This window comes from Phoxinus phoxinus, assembly GCF_949152265.1.
Source record: "Phoxinus phoxinus genome assembly, chromosome: 6".
Lineage (NCBI taxonomy): Eukaryota > Metazoa > Chordata > Actinopteri > Cypriniformes > Leuciscidae > Phoxinus > Phoxinus phoxinus.
The window spans coordinates 2,843,541-2,862,352 of record NC_136881.1 but is presented as its reverse complement, the minus strand read 5'-3'; the positions used below and the strand labels follow the sequence as shown (position 1 = coordinate 2,862,352).

The 18,812-nt window shown below is 37.0% G+C and overlaps 2 protein-coding genes across 4 annotated transcripts; both read left to right on the top strand.

The window, feature by feature from the left end:
• The first annotated feature begins 572 nt into the window (after nucleotides 1-572).
• On the top strand, nucleotides 573-4,295 carry LOC307000870 (CD48 antigen-like). Of its 2 annotated transcripts, none has more exons than XM_079616796.1 (5): nucleotides 573-756; nucleotides 1,407-1,664; nucleotides 2,140-2,394; nucleotides 2,538-2,626; nucleotides 3,701-4,295. In XM_079616796.1, exons 1-4 carry the CDS (start codon nucleotides 693-695, stop codon nucleotides 2,615-2,617), a joined length of 657 nt encoding a protein of 218 aa, XP_079472922.1. In that variant the 5' UTR covers nucleotides 573-692; the 3' UTR covers nucleotides 2,618-2,626; nucleotides 3,701-4,295. The 2 variants fall into 2 exon arrangements, with proteins under 2 accessions (XP_079472922.1, XP_079472921.1); XM_079616795.1 differs by having other exon boundaries at nucleotides 574-756; nucleotides 1,407-1,703; nucleotides 3,701-4,294.
• A 1,357-nt stretch (nucleotides 4,296-5,652) lies between these two features.
• Nucleotides 5,653-15,714, top strand: LOC307000509 (T-cell surface antigen CD2-like). 2 transcript variants are annotated; one of them, XM_079616149.1, is made up of 5 exons: nucleotides 5,653-5,811; nucleotides 6,974-7,270; nucleotides 7,377-7,616; nucleotides 9,965-10,114; nucleotides 14,248-15,714. In XM_079616149.1, the coding sequence occupies exons 1-5, from the start codon at nucleotides 5,754-5,756 to the stop codon at nucleotides 14,280-14,282; spliced, it is 780 nt and encodes a 259-aa protein (XP_079472275.1). In that variant the 5' UTR covers nucleotides 5,653-5,753; the 3' UTR covers nucleotides 14,283-15,714. The 2 variants fall into 2 exon arrangements, with proteins under 2 accessions (XP_079472275.1, XP_079472276.1); XM_079616150.1 differs by having other exon boundaries at nucleotides 9,971-10,114; nucleotides 14,248-14,364.
• The last annotated feature ends 3,098 nt before the right edge of the window (nucleotides 15,715-18,812 follow it).

Sequence of the window (18,812 nt, the reverse complement as noted above, 5' to 3'; positions counted from 1 at the left end):
ATGAATTCACAATTATTCAGTTTTGTTGCTTGTGGTCATATAATTCAGATGGTTGTATTTTATCTCAGTATTCCTATAATGGTGCGTTCACACCGGACGCGAATAGCGCGTCAGGCGCGAGTGATTCCAATGTTAAGTCAATGCAAAGACGCGTTACGCGCGTAAAACGCGCGTAAAACGCGTGTAACGCGTCTTTGCATTGACTTAACATTGAAATCACTCGCGCCTGACGCGCTATTCGCGTCCGGTGTGAACGCACCATAAGTGTTGTATTAAGGATCTTTATGTTTAATAGTAGGCTAACCCTAAAATTACATGAAAGAGTTTAAAATGTGTTAAATAACTGGGCTGATATATTTCATTATCTAGGCTACACATTATTCACCGGTCACAATAAAAATAAAAATATTTCAAGAGGCAACTAATGACACCTCATTTGGATATTTTTTAATGTCTGGGACAAGTTTGGGATTAAACGGGAGTTTACGGGATAATTTAACACATTATTTGCAATGAACATAAGATGGCAGCAGTAACGCATTAGGCTACTTAGTGAAATACGTTTTTTTTCTTTTTTTTCTAACTTCCTTATCCTGTAGCTTACCTCTGTTCTTACACCACACCTCAGCGTGTTTGTGTCTCTGAGTAAAATCTCGAGGGCAAGTGAATAAAGTGTACATTTTCTAACAAAAATGTCACTTCAACTCTTGACGTTGATCTCCATCGTTGTGTTCTTCACCACAGAAGCTGCTTCAGGTGAGTTTTTAACGTTTTACTGGAAATAACACGCCATTCTTGGCACACCTAAAGAGTTAGGGTCAGATTTACTAACAGCTGCAGTGCAAACCCTCTTTTGCCGTTAAAAACTACTGTCAGGATTTAATGAAGACACGCTGTGAAAAACTAGCGCTGAAAAGGATGGACAGATTTATTTTTACGGCTGATCACATTGCACATGAGTTTTCCTTTCAGACGCAAAATGTAGGATATGGCGGAAGGAGAGAATTGAAATGAATCACGCAAGGTGATTTACTGGTAGATTGTGTTGGTCATTATGGAAATGATCTGTGTTCTTTAATTTGCTCGTCGTCAGTAGATCGCGCGCTAAACTTTACACTCTCATCGGCGCTGTTTTGGAATTGCACTCTCACGCTAATCTACCCTGTTTAGTAAATCTGACCTTAGATATATAACTAATAACTATTATTATAGTATTGTACACAGATTTCAGAAATTTCAAAGGATGGAAGAGACTGAAGAGTTTCTGTAGGCTATATTGACCTTATTTTTATTTTCTAATTTAATTTACCATCAAGCAAGGGATATATATTCACTTCCTGGAAATTACCCAGCCAGACTTTCTTGATGAATGTTGACTAACATACTCTCTCATATTTTACTTCTAGGTGAAGAGGTGATGAGAGCGGTGGGTGATGAAGTTTCTTTTAAACTTGACACAATTGTTCCTCCTTTCACCAGCATCACATGGAAACACATAAGAGATGCTGTAACTGTTAAGGCGATTGAATGGGAAGAAGGACAAACTACTACAATCCCGAATCTGAGATTCCAAGGCATCACGACTCTTGATGTGAAGACTGGACAAATCACTATTACTAAACTAACAGTCGAACATAGTGGAGTTTATACCATTGACGTCAGCGGTAAAGAGCAGACACAAAGATTCACCTTGAATGTTATGCGTGAGTGCTGATTATATTAGGCCTATAATTTTATATTATAAATGCATCATATTATTATGGTTGTTTTTACTTAGCCTCACATACAAAAAAATACAAAAGACCAGTGTTCCAGTCTCTGAGAGAGATCTGGTTAAAAGTGAGACGCTGGAGGGACACTAAACACATAAATCTGAAAGTAACTAGATGAACATGCATATATATTTTTCTTTATGCTATGAACCAGTAATGCAAGATGTCATTTAATAACCTTACTATGATCATTTAAATATGATTTTATAACATATTTTCCCCCCACATTATAGCATCAAACAAAGGATGTCGTTGCAGCTGTCATTCCTTCAGTGACTATGTCTATGTGGGGTTTTCAAATATGCTTTAAGACAAAAACCATGTGCAAATTAATCAGACAACACCATTGTTTCTTTCACAATCACAGAGCCGGTCCCCAAACCTGAGATAACAGTGAAGACAGATAACTCTGGTGTTGTGAATTTGATATGCAAGTACAGTGAAACAATCATCTGGAGGGATTCTGCTGTAAAAACACTGACAGGTTCAGCAATAAGTCCAAAAGGAGAGTCCATTACTGTTAAAAAAAAAGAAAATCCAGAAATCTTCTACACCTGTACACTACAGAACGCAGTGAGTGAGGAGACCAGTGATCCGGTCTATGAGAGAGATCTGTTTAAAGGTGAGACGCTGGAGGGATATGCATATGTTTTTCTTTAAGCTATAAACCAGTAATGCAAGCTGTCATTTAATAATCTTACTATAATAATTTAAATATGCGTTCCTGGAATTGGTTTTATAACATAATTTTTCCCCCCACATTAGCATCAAACAAAGGATGTGTCGTTGCAGCTGTCATTCCTTCAGTGATTATGGTTATAACTATAATCCTTTTCCTATCATAGCTTTTCACGGTAAGACAACTTTAATCTTTTAAAAATATTCAAATATGTTTCCATTCTTTCATCTGTGCTTATCATTTGCTCAAAACTCAAATGTTTGACCATATTAACTCATGAATCATTCACAGTAGCCTACATCTGTATTAATAAATATTCATGTTGACTGTAAATTGTAACGGCCACCTGATTTGTTATATAGCCTTTAAGACGCCTCCTTTGCTGCGGGAGACACAAGATTTAAGCTACAATATGTAATTTTTTTCGCTGCTAGGCAATAACAAAGGTGTACGTTGATGACGCAAAATTAAATTGGAATTATGGAACTTTGTCGTCAAACTGATGGATTTAATAATGTTTATGGATGAGTGAATATATTGATGTTTTTAACATGACTGTGGGATAAAGTAGGGGGCTAATGAGAGACGGATATAAGCGCCACACGCGAGTCCTGCGGATATAAAGGAATCAGGACCCGCAAGTGCTGTATTAATACACACAGGTCAGATTATTAGACAAATTAAACTTGTGAGGTAACGCAGCGCTGTCTCACTCGCTCTACACTATCACTACGGAAATGTAATATATGACATATATGTCCCTATATCGCTAGTGACGCCGTCATAAATGCTAAATATAAGACAATATATTCCTATCACATATATACATATCTCTACATCAGGTTTTTAACATATATAAATTTGCCATATTAAATTAGTATTTTGACATATATTAATATGATGTATATGATTATTATTTATATAATAGGCTACTGTATGTTTTGACCATATATGTCACCGATATGTTTAATTTATATATGCCAAACTATTTACTATTTATTTCAAGTCTACAGATCAATATCCACATTTAATTTCATCTCATTTTCCAATCTTTTATAAATAAAATGTAGTATTTCGTCTCTGTCAAGTCCAAGTTAGTCGCGGACGCTCTCGGCGTCTCGAAAACGGCACGCCGATATTGATCCTCGTTTTAGTTTTCCTTCTGTCCCAAAGTCTGCTTGCCATGGTCCATAATGAAAATCATTGCTATATGTTTTATAATGTAAATAAAACACCTGTTTTCCCTCAGAAACAGCGTCTGTGAGTGTGTGATTGATGCGACACACACTTCTCATCATGGACTCTCTGAATCCCAGCGTCACTGAATCAACCGTAGCTCTGAACCATCTGTGCTTCAGAACCGGGACTGTTTCTCCTCTTTCACTGTTGCTCTTTGACCTTTCTGTCTGCTGGGTGTTGGAACGTCATCATCAGGTTATGAATATACTGTTAAAGCTGCAGATATTTATCACTTACTGTCACCAACTCAAACAGAGAGTTTTGCATGTGTGATTGTGTAGAAATAAATAGCATCAAAAAATTGGTATTGTTAAGAAAAAAAGAATAAAAATACATGACAATAAATTTTACACTATTTTTTACACTATACATTTGCTGCTTCATTTTTATTTTGTGGTGGAAAGTAGAGAAGGCTATTTATTCTATTTTATTTAGCTACCAAATCAAAGTGATTGTTTTGGACTAGTGCCAACGGGAAGAGTTTGATGCAGGGCAATGTAAACATGCAGTGTAAATCACTTTGAATAAAATTCTGTCAAATGTAAAATGTGAATGCATTCTGTTAAGACTTCTATTTGAAAACAAAAATTATAATTCAGAAGGAGATTTGTGCCAGTAGCAAAAAATTTCATTTTTTTATTTTATTAAGTTGAATCAATTTTAAATTGTGTCCATCACAGATTTGTTCGAATAATTTAATTACATATTTACAATAAATACAAATATTGGTGTAAGGCTACATCCTACTGTAAGCCAGATATTATAGAAGAGCAACTGTTTTTGCAGCACACCCCAAATATTCACTAAGATCCAGCAACCAGTTAATTTGTGTTATTAAAGTAGTTTATGCAGTTCACTTTAGTTATGAAGTGGTTATTTTTCATGCATTATGTGTGTAGTGGTCAGGGTTGGTCGTCTTGCTGGATACACACACACTTGTGTCAGACACGGATATCAAACATTTGCCATGAATGTACACAAGATGGCAGCAGTGCTGTAAATGCTGAACCCAAAAAGACCAAACCGATGGAGAAAGACCTGGCACCAATATCTCGTTTCAAGGGCCGGTCTATAAGCCACCGATGTTTTATGGGCTGTTTATCAGCCAAAAAGCATGTCAGTCTTCCAGATGACCAGTCCACCCCTTCCATAGTATTTTCTTTCCTACTGTGGGAGTCAATGGGGTCCATCTACTGTCTGGTACCAACATTCTTCCAAATATCTTCTATCGTGTTCAACAGAACAGAGAAACTCTTACAGGTTTGGAACAACATGAGGCTGAGTAAATGATGACAACATTTTCATTTTTGGGTGAACTATCCCTTTAACTGACATCTTCAGTTTATGATTCTGTCCGCACAACAACCAACTCTCTGCCTAACCACAACTATAGCCTACAAATGTGTAACATGTTGTAAAGTGTTTCCCATTTAACTGTTTATTTGATCATATTATTTCCTTCATGTTCACGATAATACAAATAATACTTAAACTGCGAGTATGTAACGTATTTAATGTCAGATAAAAATAACCATTTAATACAAAGCCTGAACAAGTGAAACGTGTCTCTGTATGAAAACAAATAGGATATTTAAAAAGCGTTTCTAAAATAATAGGTTTAAAACGTATTTAAACGGCTCATAATAAATAAATAAATAATGCAAACAACAATTTTTTTTAATCACAATTGTGTTTTAATCTTAAAACACAAAACTGTTGACTCTTGCTCATAAAAAAAAAAATGTTTTATTAATTAATAATTATTTAATATTAACAACATTAATAAAATATTATCCTTTAACCTGGTAATTTAAGTTTTTTTATTGTAGCCTACATCATGATATCTAATGCATATATGAACAGAAAAGTGACTTAAAAGTATTGTTGTTAAATATTGTACATGTCAAAATCCATGTGAAAGCAGCTCATATTTATCAGAAGAGAATGAAGCTCCGCCCTGTGGCTGTGGTTCTGAAACTGCGGTTCTGCTGCTGATATTATTGGAGTTTCCTCCAGTCGATTGTGAAGAAGGTTCTGGAGCATTTGCTGTGTTCAGAAGAGCAATGAGCTGCCAATACAATCTCTTACTTGTGTTCCTCTGTGGCTTCGCTGCACTCTCTGGTAGGTTCTGACTTCATTTTGTATAGATATGTTAATAGACTGAAGTGGAGAAGCTGTTTTTTTAATATATTTTGTAGTTGAGATCAAAAGTTGCGATCAAAGGATTTTAAGAATAATCAGATAGTAATCCAAATTAACTTGTTTTCATTGCAAACTGCATTATAATAACTCTAAAATTCATCTAACATCTCAATTGTCAGAAAAATTCTAAAGTGTCATATCAAGAAAAAATATGTCCTTAAAGCAACAAATTATTTTTGGACACTTCACAGAAAGTCGAACATTTAGATTTGTAGTCAAATTATAGTGTTACTCTCTTAATAATAAAGGTTCTGTAATGGACTTTATGTTTCTGGAGAACATTTTAACATCGATGGAATCTTTCCATTCCACAAAAAGTTCTTTGAAGTTAAAAAATTTTCTTTAGATTATTAAAATGTTCTTCAAAATGAGAAAGAAATGCTTCTTACGAGCTTTTGACTGAGAGGTTCTTTGGGGACCCAAAATGTTTTTTTTGTCGCTGCTCAAACTCCCTTTATTTTCATAGTTCAGAACAAAGTCTGTGTTTCAGGAACTACTTTGAGTCTTGTTTTATCCAGCACTGATTTGTTTGTTTCAAACATCTAGTTCAAATCTGTCTTAAATTATTATTTTTTTTTTTTTGAAGTTTCAGTATAATATTATTTTTGGTAACTATCTGTTGGATAAACAGAGGAACACAAGAGAAACGCAAGTCGTTATATAACAAAGGCAGATTTGAACAGTTTCTTTATAGATATATAAATGTCAGGTCAGGGCATATGTGTTGTAATTTTACACAACTTTAAGTTCTGTTGGCCATAACAATGGTTTGGTATTTAAGTGACCTTTTACCTTTCATCAGTTTATATAATAATTTTACTGTTTAAGTTCTGATTTAATAGGCTGCCCTATGCAGATCCCTTATTGTGACAACTTACCCCGTACAGTGTGATGATAGAATATAATATTGAACTGTGTTGTCTAAAGTTAGCGTCTGAACCCAAATTGACTTTTAAAAAGAAACCCACCCTGAGAATTATTCATTCTCTGTTTTTATACTTTTTCCTCATAGTGAACCAAATATGAGCAGTTGAACCCTGTTGAGTTTTATTAAATACTAATATGGTTTTATTTATTGTAGTCTCAACAGAGACATGTGGAAAAGATCTACTAGTGGGAACGTCCTGCATCATTAAGCTGACAACAAGAAACAATGTGAAACCTTTTGAGTTAAGATGGGTCCATGACACACACGGCAACGTTCTTCGCAGGAAAGATGGGACTGTCAAAGGAAAATATGACGGTGTATCTATGGAAGAAGACGGATCATTGAGATTTTCAAGTGTTAGTCTGAAGGACACGGGCAAATATACATTCACCACATTTAATAATGTTGGTACAGAGATTGGTAACGGAGAAGTGGATATTAAAGTTTATGGTAAGATGACAAATATATCTACCCTTCCAACACAATAATAATAACAAAATCAGACTGTATATTTCTATAGTAGTTACAGGAAATAACCGCCATGTTTCTGTTACAGAAAAGGCCCCTAAACCTGCTGTGAGGATCAGCTGCACAAAAGCGAATGCGACTCTCTCCTGTGACATCGGAAACACAAAAGATCTGGCTCTATCCTGGTATAAAGAAGACAAAATGATCCAGAATGAAAATAAACCTCAAGTGTTCTTGTCATTTACTCAAGTACAGGAGAATAAACCGTACTCATGCGAGGCACACAATCCTGTCAGCAAAGACAAAAGTGAGAGTATCACAGTGCCATGTAAGTATTTCTAATTTCACATGCTTTTTATTCTTAATGTTCTGATTATGTGCCATAATTACTTAATTTTTATCTTTTAAGATAATAAAATAAATGTGTGAGTTGTCTCTAAGACAAGATAACACATCTAAATCATGACCTTTAAGAGTTTTGAACATATCTGAAATGAAATATTGATGTTAAAAATAAACATGTCTGTAAACTGTCTGTGTGACTTTTTTCGCGGTTTCAATTTAGTCTCATAAAGTATATGAACTGGTTTTTGGGCTGTTTCCTGTTTTTGCTGCTGACCTACAATCCATTTTGACTTATCCAAAAAGATAAGTCAAAAGTGTGGATACACTTATTTATTCACAGTTAGCTATCACAACTTAAAATTTAGCATTAGAATAACTTCCCTATAATGAACTTGCTGAGATAACTTAAATAGCGTCACCTTTACCTTCAAGTCATTTGAAAATGAATATGACTTGGGCAATTATTTTAGGAAGGTGACGATATCCAAGTTGTCACAGACTATACAGACGATAACTCAAATATCCAAGTTGTCACTTACTACAGTTTCACATTTCAAGTTTAATATAACTTAAATTAAGGCAGCACAAATACTTAATAGTGTTCTTTATTCACATCAAAGTCATGGAAACTATGAAATGACACAAGTCTGGGAATTATGTAGTCACCAAAACTATTTAACAGAAAATAATAGAAGAAAATGTTTCCTTCATGTTGATGTCAAAGGTTGTGTTCGTTCAGACTCAATGGTATTTGATTTTGCCAACATGCTTGGCATTCCATCATCTTTACAAGGAAAAAGACAAATACAAGAAATACAACCCAGATAAGGTTAACTTGGTATATATTGGGTTCTACGGTAGATTCAATACTGTAGATTATGGTTTAACTTAAGTCAGTCAGTTGCTCATCAGTCAGGGGAATTTCTACCACAACACATTTGCATAGTAACGTAAAAGCATCAAGTATTCCTCCTTCCTTGTATTGAAAAGTTAAAGCCTTTTAATCATTATTGAAGGAGGAACATCCATGTTGCATACTTGATGATGCTTTTACGTCACTATCCAAATGTGTTGTGGTAGAAATTCCCCTACGCACTTAAATGACAATTCCGGCGAAAAATGAACCTAGGGGTAATTAACACATGGTTACCGAGTCGATCGTTCTCTGGGATGTGTTTTTTTTAAATAATCGAATATAAAGAGTTTTATCTCTAAAAACGGATTAGCTTATAACGCTAGTATATGGGGCATCGAATAGAAGTAAAAAGAAATCGCTAGTTAATACCACTAACAAGGCTAAAAATACACGTATACAGGCAGGAGCCATCTTTGGAAAACAGTCTCGACCAGTCGAGCCACGAACGCCGTGCTAAGTGAGCTGGTCGATAGGTTTAAGTCACAGTTCAGCTCACGTAGCACGGCGTTCGTGGCTCGACTGGTCGAGACTGTTTTCCAAGATGGCTCCTACCTGTATACGTGTAATGTACTGTCTTTATAAAGTATCTTCTTATTAAACTGTCTGTACACTTACACAGTTCTCAATGCTTCGGTTTGCATGGAGGGACCCTCATTATGCTGCCGTGTTAGTGTGAGGCTATTTTTGAGCCTTGTTAGTGGTATTAACTAGCGATTTACTTTTACTTATTCTGTACCCCATATACTAGCGTTATAAGCTAATCCGTTTTTAGAGATAAAACTCTTTACATTTTAATTTACATTTAATCACGGCTGGAGGACCTCAGACCAATCCCTGAGATCCACCAAAAAGAGTACAACAGTTTTTATAGATTAGAAGCATGGCAAAGGTGACATGATTCATTAAATGATTTTTTTATAATATGATTGGTTATTAATGTATAATTCAGCAAACCCTTCTGTTACAGCAAATCTGGATTTCTTGATTATTTCACTTTGTTACTTAAAGTCATGAGTATATACAGTATATAGACATCTGTTTCATTTCCCCTTTTGTTATATTCGGATATGATTCAGACACACTTTGGCCCAAGTTTTGGGGATATTTAGTTTTCAAAAGCATATAACTGTTAATCCTGCAAGAAAAATAAATGTTAGTTATGATTCATTTAAAAATTCCATCACAGTATACATTCACACATCAACTATATTAAGGTTTCAGCTTAAATTGTTTTTAAAGTTAATTAAGAGCAAATTCTATGAAGTGTGTCCAAACATTTTCTCCCCTCATGAAATAAAGTTGGATCTTACAGTGTTACCCATGATGCAGATTGTAGGATTTTAAGCAGCTTAAAATAGATGTTTTTTAATGATCCACTTGTCTGTTATTGATTTCATGCGGTTCGTGTCTTACAGGTTCAGGTCCAGGTTTTAAACTCTTTGGCTTTGATTTCTGGATCATGGCTAGCATCCTAACCGGCGGAGGAGCCCTTCTGCTTCTGCTGACCTGTGTTCTCATCATCTGTGTGTGTAAAATCTGTTGGCAACGTATGAAGTGCCAACAAGGTCAGTGACGTCTTCATCACCTCTAAAATAAATCAATGAGCAATTGCGTTTTCAACAAAAGAACTGAAGCTGTAGTTGTCCTTGTTGAGCTTCAAAAGTTGCCGGCACAATCATCAACGTATTTCAATGCCAACTCTTAAATACAAAACATTTATGAACGTTCTAGGCTTCTTTGTCTTCAGAGACTGCATTGTGTGTGTGTGTGTGCTACACTATCTGTCCACTTTGTTAGAAGTCGGAAATCCAGTTGTCAGTCTGGAAAAAATGTCTCAGTGTAAAAAAAAAAAAAAAGAACATCATGTTGCAAACAATCAGGAGATGCGTGCCTCTTGAGATGCGTGTTTACTGTCCATGTTAATGATATACATGAGTTCTGCTTTGAGTGTATGGGGGAAGAGCATGGCAAGTGCGAGCACTGTGCGTTTTTCTCCTTTAAAGTTCGCGTGTCGATCTGGCTAAGGAGCGAGAGACGGGTCTGTTCCGTTCGCTTGCTCTCTCTCCAGATCGGGATTTCCTTTTGGCTGATTCCGAAGTGCGGCCTGGTGCTTCTTCAGATCAGGCAAAGGACGCTGCATCACTTTTTTCGTTGACGAGATGGATTTTGAGTGCGCCGCATCCGAGCATTCCTCCCATGATGATAAAGCGCAGGAGGAACTACTCGAGGTGGTGGCAAGGTTACAACCATAGACTGTAAAAAAATCTGGGACGTGGGTGGAGCTGAGGTGTCTGGTTGCTGAAACCACGCCCGCCTAGCTTGACTTGATCGAGTTAGCTCAGGCTAAGGAGCTGATGCTATATGCTACTGGCAGTACCAAGTGTGCGACCACACAGGGCCTCATACTAAAGTGACAGCTGACTTGATGATGTAAAGCCAATAGTTAAAGTTCTTGTTTTTTCCCTATGAAATACTTAAAGGTGCTGTGTGGAGTTTTCAGCGGCATCTAGGGGTGATGTTTCAGATTGCAACCAATTACGTTTACAAGCGAGTGCTCGTGCTCGCTTTCTTTTGTTTTTTATTTTGTGGAGTTTGTGCTGGAGTCTGTGTTGTGCTAGTCGTTTCCTAGTATTAGCAGACTCCATGTCATAAAGTTGCAGTGTCGTCGCTGTTGAGTGCAGTCAGTAGACGAGGCGAGAGGCGAGACGCTCGGGAGCGCGCATGCAGGTTTCAGTCACGGCACTGGATTTTGCGGCAAATGCGACCCGGAGACTTCACATAGAAATAGGAATACTTGCTTTCAGAGGTAATAGTAAAACCCGCCAAGTGGATCATTTTATTTTGAGATTACAACCCCTTCACACACAAGCAATAAAAAATGGATTCATTTTAGTAGAAAAACTCCATACAGCACCTTTAAAAGTGAGACTGTATTATTCTGCTAGTTAAACATGTATTATGCAGTAATATTGCTCTGAGCGTGTGACAGTGATTCATCCGCATACATGTCAGTCTGCGCTGCATCGTACGTCATGTTCTTAGAGAGCTTTATTAAGTCCATTTACCTCAGAAGTTCAAGTAAATGCGCTAGAAATCTGATAAAAATGAACAAAATTGTCAGACATCAATGAGTGCATGTTCACATAGGAAAACAACTGAAAAACAGCGGTGGTTGTTCTCTCGATACACGACAACGATGGAATCCAACGGCGTGGGCGAAGGTATATTGTCAATGTGTGTATTAAATTGTATGAAATAATCCAGAAAAAAGCACAAACACGGCAGAGATGCCAAGTTCAGGTAAGTAAAGGTAGTAACGTGACGCTAACAGACAGCAGACAAACGGCTAGCAGTGACAGCAGCAGCAATCCACCTGTCACTCAAGTGGCCACGCCCTTAATTATGCAGAACTTTAAGGCTTAAAATAATTTAGACGGATGAGTTATAAAAAAATTCACCCCCCTCACAGTTGTCATGAAGGGCAAAATTAGGTAGATAGACAAAAACCCCTTTTTGCACCAGCCTGTAAACACATTTTTGTCTGCTTTAAAGGGTCCAAAAAAAGGGTAAATTCCCAGAGGCAAATAAGGGCAAGGGCACGTGCAGAGTGCTTTGTGCACTTTCTAAAATCCATGTTTATGGAAAGGGTTATGTGCTGCGGGCTTCATACCATTTCTATGTGGCTCAGACCCCGGTTTCTGACCTTGGGACCCACTCTAGGCGTATTTGGTCATTGCAAGATGCTAACGACAAGGGCTTCCCATATGGATTGGGGTGCGGTCATATATGGCCATTCAGCCCAAGGGATCTGGAGAGGTCATCATCTCAAATGGCTCATCAATTGCCTCGAATTGATGGCTGTTTTTCTGGCCCTGAAGTACTTCCTCCAGCAGTTAAGGGGCTACCATGTCCTAGTGCCTGTAGACAACACCACAGTAGTCACCTACATAAATCGCCATGGCAGACTGTGTTTGTGCCATTTGAAAAGGCTAGCACAGCAGGTTCTGGTTTAGGACAAATTCCTGTCCTTTTACAGGAATGATTTTAATGATTGAGCAGATTTGTGAAAGATTTTACGAAGCAGAGGCGACCTCTTCGCCTCTCAAGGGACTGCGCAATATCCCCTCTGCTTCTCTCTGAATCACCCAGCCTGTCTCAGGCAGAATATTGTGTAGTGCTAGGGCTCCCTCCACATGAAGAATATATGCTCTTAAATGTGGTGTCTTTGGAAGGTGGTGTACTGCATGCTGTGCAGACCCAGTTCTCTCTAACTTCACTTCTAGGATTTCTTCCAGGGGGGTTGCTTCCTCCAAAGCATTGGCAAGGGGGGCGCCCCCTTTCAGCAAGTATGTGATGCGGCAGGCTGGTCCTCTCAGCATACATTCATCAGATTTTATACTTTGGATGTTCATGTGACTCCAGGCTCACATGTCCTTGAGTCAACATCCCAAGCTTATATCTGAGAACTTTCATGTGCTTGTGAGCACACTCTACATAACCGTGAGAGGTCTAGACACTTCCAGTGTCACGGTGTTGGTATTCTCATTCCCATAGCGCGAGCAGCGCAGCATTGAGAGAAGCTTTTGAAAGGGTACGTCTCTGGTTACTTGACTGTAACCCTGTTCCCCGAAAAAGTAGGAACGAGATGCTGCATTACATTGCCGCACTGAGGATTTGTCCAGACGTCTCTTCAGACAAAGTGATACCTGAAGGCGCACCTGTTTCACATCTATTTATAGCCTCTAAAAAGCCCCAATTCCAGTGACGTCATCGTCAGATGTTATCTGAGGCCAAGTTCCTTGGCATGTTTGCACACATGCTTCACAACCGGTCACACAAACAAAAGTGTTCCCAAAGTGCAATCAAGTAACCCGAGACATTTTCTAAGAATCCGTACATTTTTAAAAATGAGTAGAATACCTGCTCATCAAATATATCATATTCACTGTCTACTGTATGTAGATTTAGCATTACTTGGTATTAATTTGAAAAAATTTAATTCCCAGTGCACGCAAACTTACCAGGTTACTAAACACTCTGTTGATATTTTCCAGATGAAAAAGAGGTCAGGCTAGCAGAACTTACCTCAGGTCATATCAGTAAAAACAAATCCAAACAGACCGCTAGAGCAGCCTTTCTCAAACTGTTTTCAGTCAGGGCACCTTTCAAAAGTGCATAAAATCTCAAGGCACCCCAGTGTAAAATATAATTTAAAAACACTGCATAACCCAAATGTAAATGCAAATGTCCTGTTTATTTAGTCAGGACAGTAATGAACAGAGCATAATACAAACTGTAAATAACAATAACAATAATAATAACAACTTTATAGCAACTTTATAGCACCTTTAAAAAAACACAGGTTCACAAAATAATTAATTTCACAGTAAAAACTGTCCGGTTCTTGTGGGGCTTTTCTTTTTAAAAAACGATCCATGATGCTGTTGCTTGTTTCTTGCTCTTTGTGAAATCAAATGCATTTTCGTGGTTAAATTATAAAACAATGTAGCCAACTGCACAGTCACGCGACCCCAGTGGGGACGTCATGACAGTTACTGATGTGAGACAGATTTTTATGGTTAATTTTATATATATATTTATCTAAAATGAATTTACAATTTTATTAATCCGTTCAAAAAGAAGAAGAATGTATTTATGTAAATTAAAATATATTTATATATGATTTTTTTTTTTTTAGCCTACGTAATTTGTTGGTGGTTTCTCATCTGTTGAGAAAGGCTGCGCTAGAGGGCAACCAGCATCCCCCATCCTGTAAGAAGACTCAATGCCCTGCAGCCCATCTCCAGAAACCCCTTCTCGAAGCCAGACTCAACCCAAAGCCCAGATTCGTGCTCGACCCCCTCCACCTCAGGACGACCCGCCTCCATTACCTCAGCCGAGGAACAAACTGCACCGAACCAAGAGGAATCAAGAGCCGTAACGACCAATGGAATGAGACTGAACCATAGTAGCTATATGAGACTTTCCTAGAAGGATTTTCATTGACTAAAATCCATTTTTTATGGTAGTTTAGTGTCATTAAAGGGGTCATGACATGGTTTTTTAAATTTTATTATTATGTTCCCTTAGGTGCAATTATAGTTATACTATATTTTTTTTTACAAAAAACTTTTAAAATGTAGTGATTTATGACCTTTTCCCTGTTTCTCATCCTCTGATTCAAACAGTCTGTTTTGGGGGTGTTTCCCCTTTAAGAGTTCAGTGTTAACGCCCACTGTTATGATTGGCTAACGTCAGTGCCTATGCATCAATTATTAACGCCCCCAGCCAGAACATTTGTGGATTCAGCGTATTTAAAAAGTACTTTAAAGTTTTAAATGCATTACAGTTTGCGTCGTCGTTGTTGAGCCCAGAATAGTCGGCACGGACTTATCTTTGAGCAACAGTTTTCTGGCAAAGCCAGCATCATTTTGGGATTTGTTCTCAAAACAGTCATCCTTCAAATGTATAGAACAAACGCTTAAACTAACACTGCCGTGACTGAGACGTCCGCAAAAAATAAAGTGCATCCATTTTCCCCTGACGACTGGATCTTTCGCAGCGTATTCAAAGATGTTGTTTGTCCACAGCCAGGAACAGCACATCTGCGGCATCGTCATCTCCCTGTACACAGACCCACTCGCTGTCCGTCGACTGAACACTTGTGAGGCGCGCAGCGCGCGGGGCGACAACGATACGAAATGAGCGTAGTTGTCTTGCGCTTAAAGCGTAGTTGTCTTGTGCTGGAGGCGGTCATATGCAAACGCTGGTACGTCACTTCGCACCGTGACGTCACTTCTTACCATGGATCCAGAACGAGCTGTATTTAGAGCTTGATTAAATAAATGATTCGTTTATAATGGGGAGGACGTCTTAAGCTATGAAACTTGCAGGACGTTTTAATGACACAAAGACCTCTTATATACCAAAAGATCAAGGCAAATTTGGTTTCTCATGTCATGACCCCTTTAAAGAAAGAGTTTTATAAAAATGAACATTCGGTCATATACTCACCCTCATGTTGTTCCAAACTATTAGCTATTATTACTAAACTATTATTTTCTTTGTTTCATCTTTGGCAGAATGTCCAAGCTTTAGTTGTCCATAGATAGAAAGTAGTTGGTGATTTATAAGCTTAACTAAAATAAAAAGTCTTTAGATCTTCTGTGTTCTGAAGTCAATTTTTCATGATTTACAATACCAGTAGTGGGCACATATCTTTCACTTTACTGATACCCATTTCCCTTTAAGACCATGCGCTTCATACACCGCACATGCTTGGTCAGGATAGAGAAAGTGTGCCTCATTGCATCACTTCTTCGAGAGTCAGAGACTGAGAATGCAACAGCTGTTCCACAAACCAGAAATGAACTTACCCAGGGCAGGTATAGACTGATATACTCTAAGAGTAATTCTGTTAACCCTCAGCCCTTATCTTCCCACTCTGTTCCTGAGCACATTAGCCTCTACAAACCATTACATGCAGAAACTGTTGTTCCTTCTCATATCTATGATGTAGCCCCCCAAAATAACAAAAGACGCGTCTCGAGACCTTACACTTTTTCCCCATTCCACTGACCGTGTCTTGCTTTTTTTCCCCTTTTTTTTTAACCCTTTATATTGGCCACGGCCATTATTTAAAACAGTAATATCCTATACTAAACCTAAACCAATCTTGACAAACTATATATAATTTGAAAGATTATAATCTCTAGTTTTCAGTTTTGGTGGGTGATTTATGTAATATGTTCATACTCCTAAGGCGTGTTCAGACCTTTATTTTGAAATAGTGATGAACATGAAAAATCATGAAAGAATGGTAGAAACCTCAGTTTGTTTTCAAAAGTTCAAAAGATAGCATCCGTTCAATGCTTTTAGAAAAAAAGGTCTGAATTTTTTTTAAATATAAAGAAAACAATAATAGATTCAGCATTAGTGATGTGGCAGCGAGCTATAATGCACATACGTGATCTTCTGTGTTTCTTAGAGGTTGAATTCATTTCAAAATCTGCCAAACTTCCAACACTACTTCTGAATAGGATGTCTACTTCATAAATTGTATGAAAATTGTAAAAATAATGGTTCAGACTCAAACAACATGGAAATGGCGGCGCCCTTATATGGGCAGTAATGTCCACTAGTGGAGAAGTGTGGTACTGCGCCCAAACTAAATCTCACTGAACGCAGATTTTTTGAGATATCAAGCTAACATTTGAAACACAACTTGTTCAGATTTTTTTTTTTTTTGTGCAGTTTTAGAGTCCCCCAGGTTTTGAAAATATATATTTTATATAAAATATGAATAATTACATTTTTAACGTTGTACATTTTCATAAACTCAAACTTCTATAACGTTTTTTTTGTTTAACTGTCTTAATTTATTTCACTTCTACAAAAATCTGCCAAATGTCTTCTTAAAAACAAGACCAATCTTACATCTATATTCCAAAGCATTCTTGAATTACAACCATTTAAGTTCGGAATGTGCATTTTCATGTCTATTTAAGCAAAAACGCTTTCTATGTGAACCAGCCCTAAGAAGCACAAATGGCCAAATAAGTATTTCAATCATGTCTAGACTTTATGCAAACACAGCTGTACCTTAATTCCAGGTAAGATAACCATCTCATGTGAAACTTAATAAACAAGATACCACACATATTGGACAGGATACCACACTGAGCAGAAAACGGAAAACACAAATACCACGTCTAGCCCACAAATAGACATACATTTTCAGAGTAGAAGTAAAATAAATGTCTGGTTTGAATAGACCACATGAATATGCGTATATGATATTAAAAGATACAATATAACAAAAAGCATAAATGTATCAATACAAGAATTATATGTTTGAAAGGATTAATAATAGAAATAACCATAAAAGAATAATCATACACCTTTTCTTTCTTATACACCACGTTTAACAAGATTTCATCTTTAATATGAATGAGTATGAATTCATATTTTTTTACTTTTATACTTTTAAGCTGCATTTGTTTGTTTTTTTGTTCAAATCTCAAACAGTTATTTTATTATTTTATTATTGAGAGGTTTTCACGACTTTAAACTGCATTAAACATTAAACTTTTGCTGAAAGTAAATTTTTTAATTGAAAGTGTTCTGTTAAAGGGTTAGTTCACCCAAAAATGAAAATAATGTCATTAATGACTCACCCTCATGTCGTTCTAAGCCCGTAAGACCTCCGTTCATCTTCGGAACACAGTTTAAGATATTTTAGATTTAGTCCGAGAGATTTCTGTCCCTCAATTGAAGCTGTATATACAGTATACTGTCCATGTCCATAAAGGTAATATAAACATCATCAAAGTAGTCCATGTGACATCAGTGGGTTAGTTAGAAGTTTTTGAAGCATCGAAAATACTTTTTGGTCCAAAAATAACACAAAATAAGACTTTATTCAGCATTGTATTCTCTCCCGGGTCTGTTGTGAATCTGCGTTCAGGACTCCGCAGTGACGCTGCTGACGGAAGACGCTGATGACGTGTTATCTGGTGCGCCCGAGCTTCGTTTACAGTCTGAGGGAGACGCACGCTATATTCAAGCTATTCTACATTGTTTGCGTGGATATCATTTTTTTAATGGTGCGTAAATGTGCATGTCGCGGATGAGACACTTTTACAGCGTGCGTTTCCCTCAGACTGTAAATGAAGCTCGGGCGCACCAGATAACACGTCATCAGCGTCTTACGCCATCAGCGTAACTGTGAAGGATTGACAACAGACCCGGGAGAGAATACAATGCTGAATAAAGTCTTATTTTGTGTTATTTTTGGACCAAAAAGTATTTTCGATGCTTCAAAAACTTCTAACTAACCCACTGATGTCACATGGACTACTTTGATGATGTTTATATTACCTTTATGGACATGGACAGTATACTGTATATACAGCTTCAATGGAGGGACAGAAATCTCTCGGACTAAATCTAAAATATCTTAAACTGTGTTCCGAAGATGAACGGAGGTCTTACGGGCTTAGAACGACATGAGGGTGAGTCATTAATGACATTATTTTCATTTTTGGGTGAACTAACCCTTTAACTCTGCTAAACTATAATTAATAAAACTAAAACTAAATATATAAAAACTAAATAGAAATGTGTTCACAAAATAAAAAATAAACTTAAACTATCAAAAACATTAATGGAACTAACTAAACCTAAACTGAAATTTATAGGAAATTTGAAAATGATATTAAAATAAAAACTTATTTAAAAATGCACAATTATAATAACCTTGGT

Bases quoted from the DNA above. Each gene is read 5' to 3' on its own strand.
- LOC307000509 (XM_079616149.1), top strand. From the start codon at position 5,754: ATGAGCTGCCAATACAATCTCTTACTTGTGTTCCTCTGTGGCTTCGCT. The intron at 7,617-9,964 runs GTAAGTATTTCT...CGTGTCTTACAG, and splicing joins TGAGAGTATCACAGTGCCAT to GTTCAGGTCCAGGTTTTAAA. The intron at 10,115-14,247 runs GTCAGTGACGTC...TTTTTTTTTTAG, and splicing joins ACGTATGAAGTGCCAACAAG to CCTACGTAATTTGTTGGTGG.
- LOC307000870 (XM_079616795.1), top strand. From the start codon at position 693: ATGTCACTTCAACTCTTGACGTTGATCTCCATCGTTGTGTTCTTCACC. The intron at 757-1,406 runs GTGAGTTTTTAA...TTTTACTTCTAG, and splicing joins CACCACAGAAGCTGCTTCAG to GTGAAGAGGTGATGAGAGCG. The intron at 1,704-2,139 runs GTGAGTGCTGAT...TCACAATCACAG, and splicing joins ATTCACCTTGAATGTTATGC to AGCCGGTCCCCAAACCTGAG.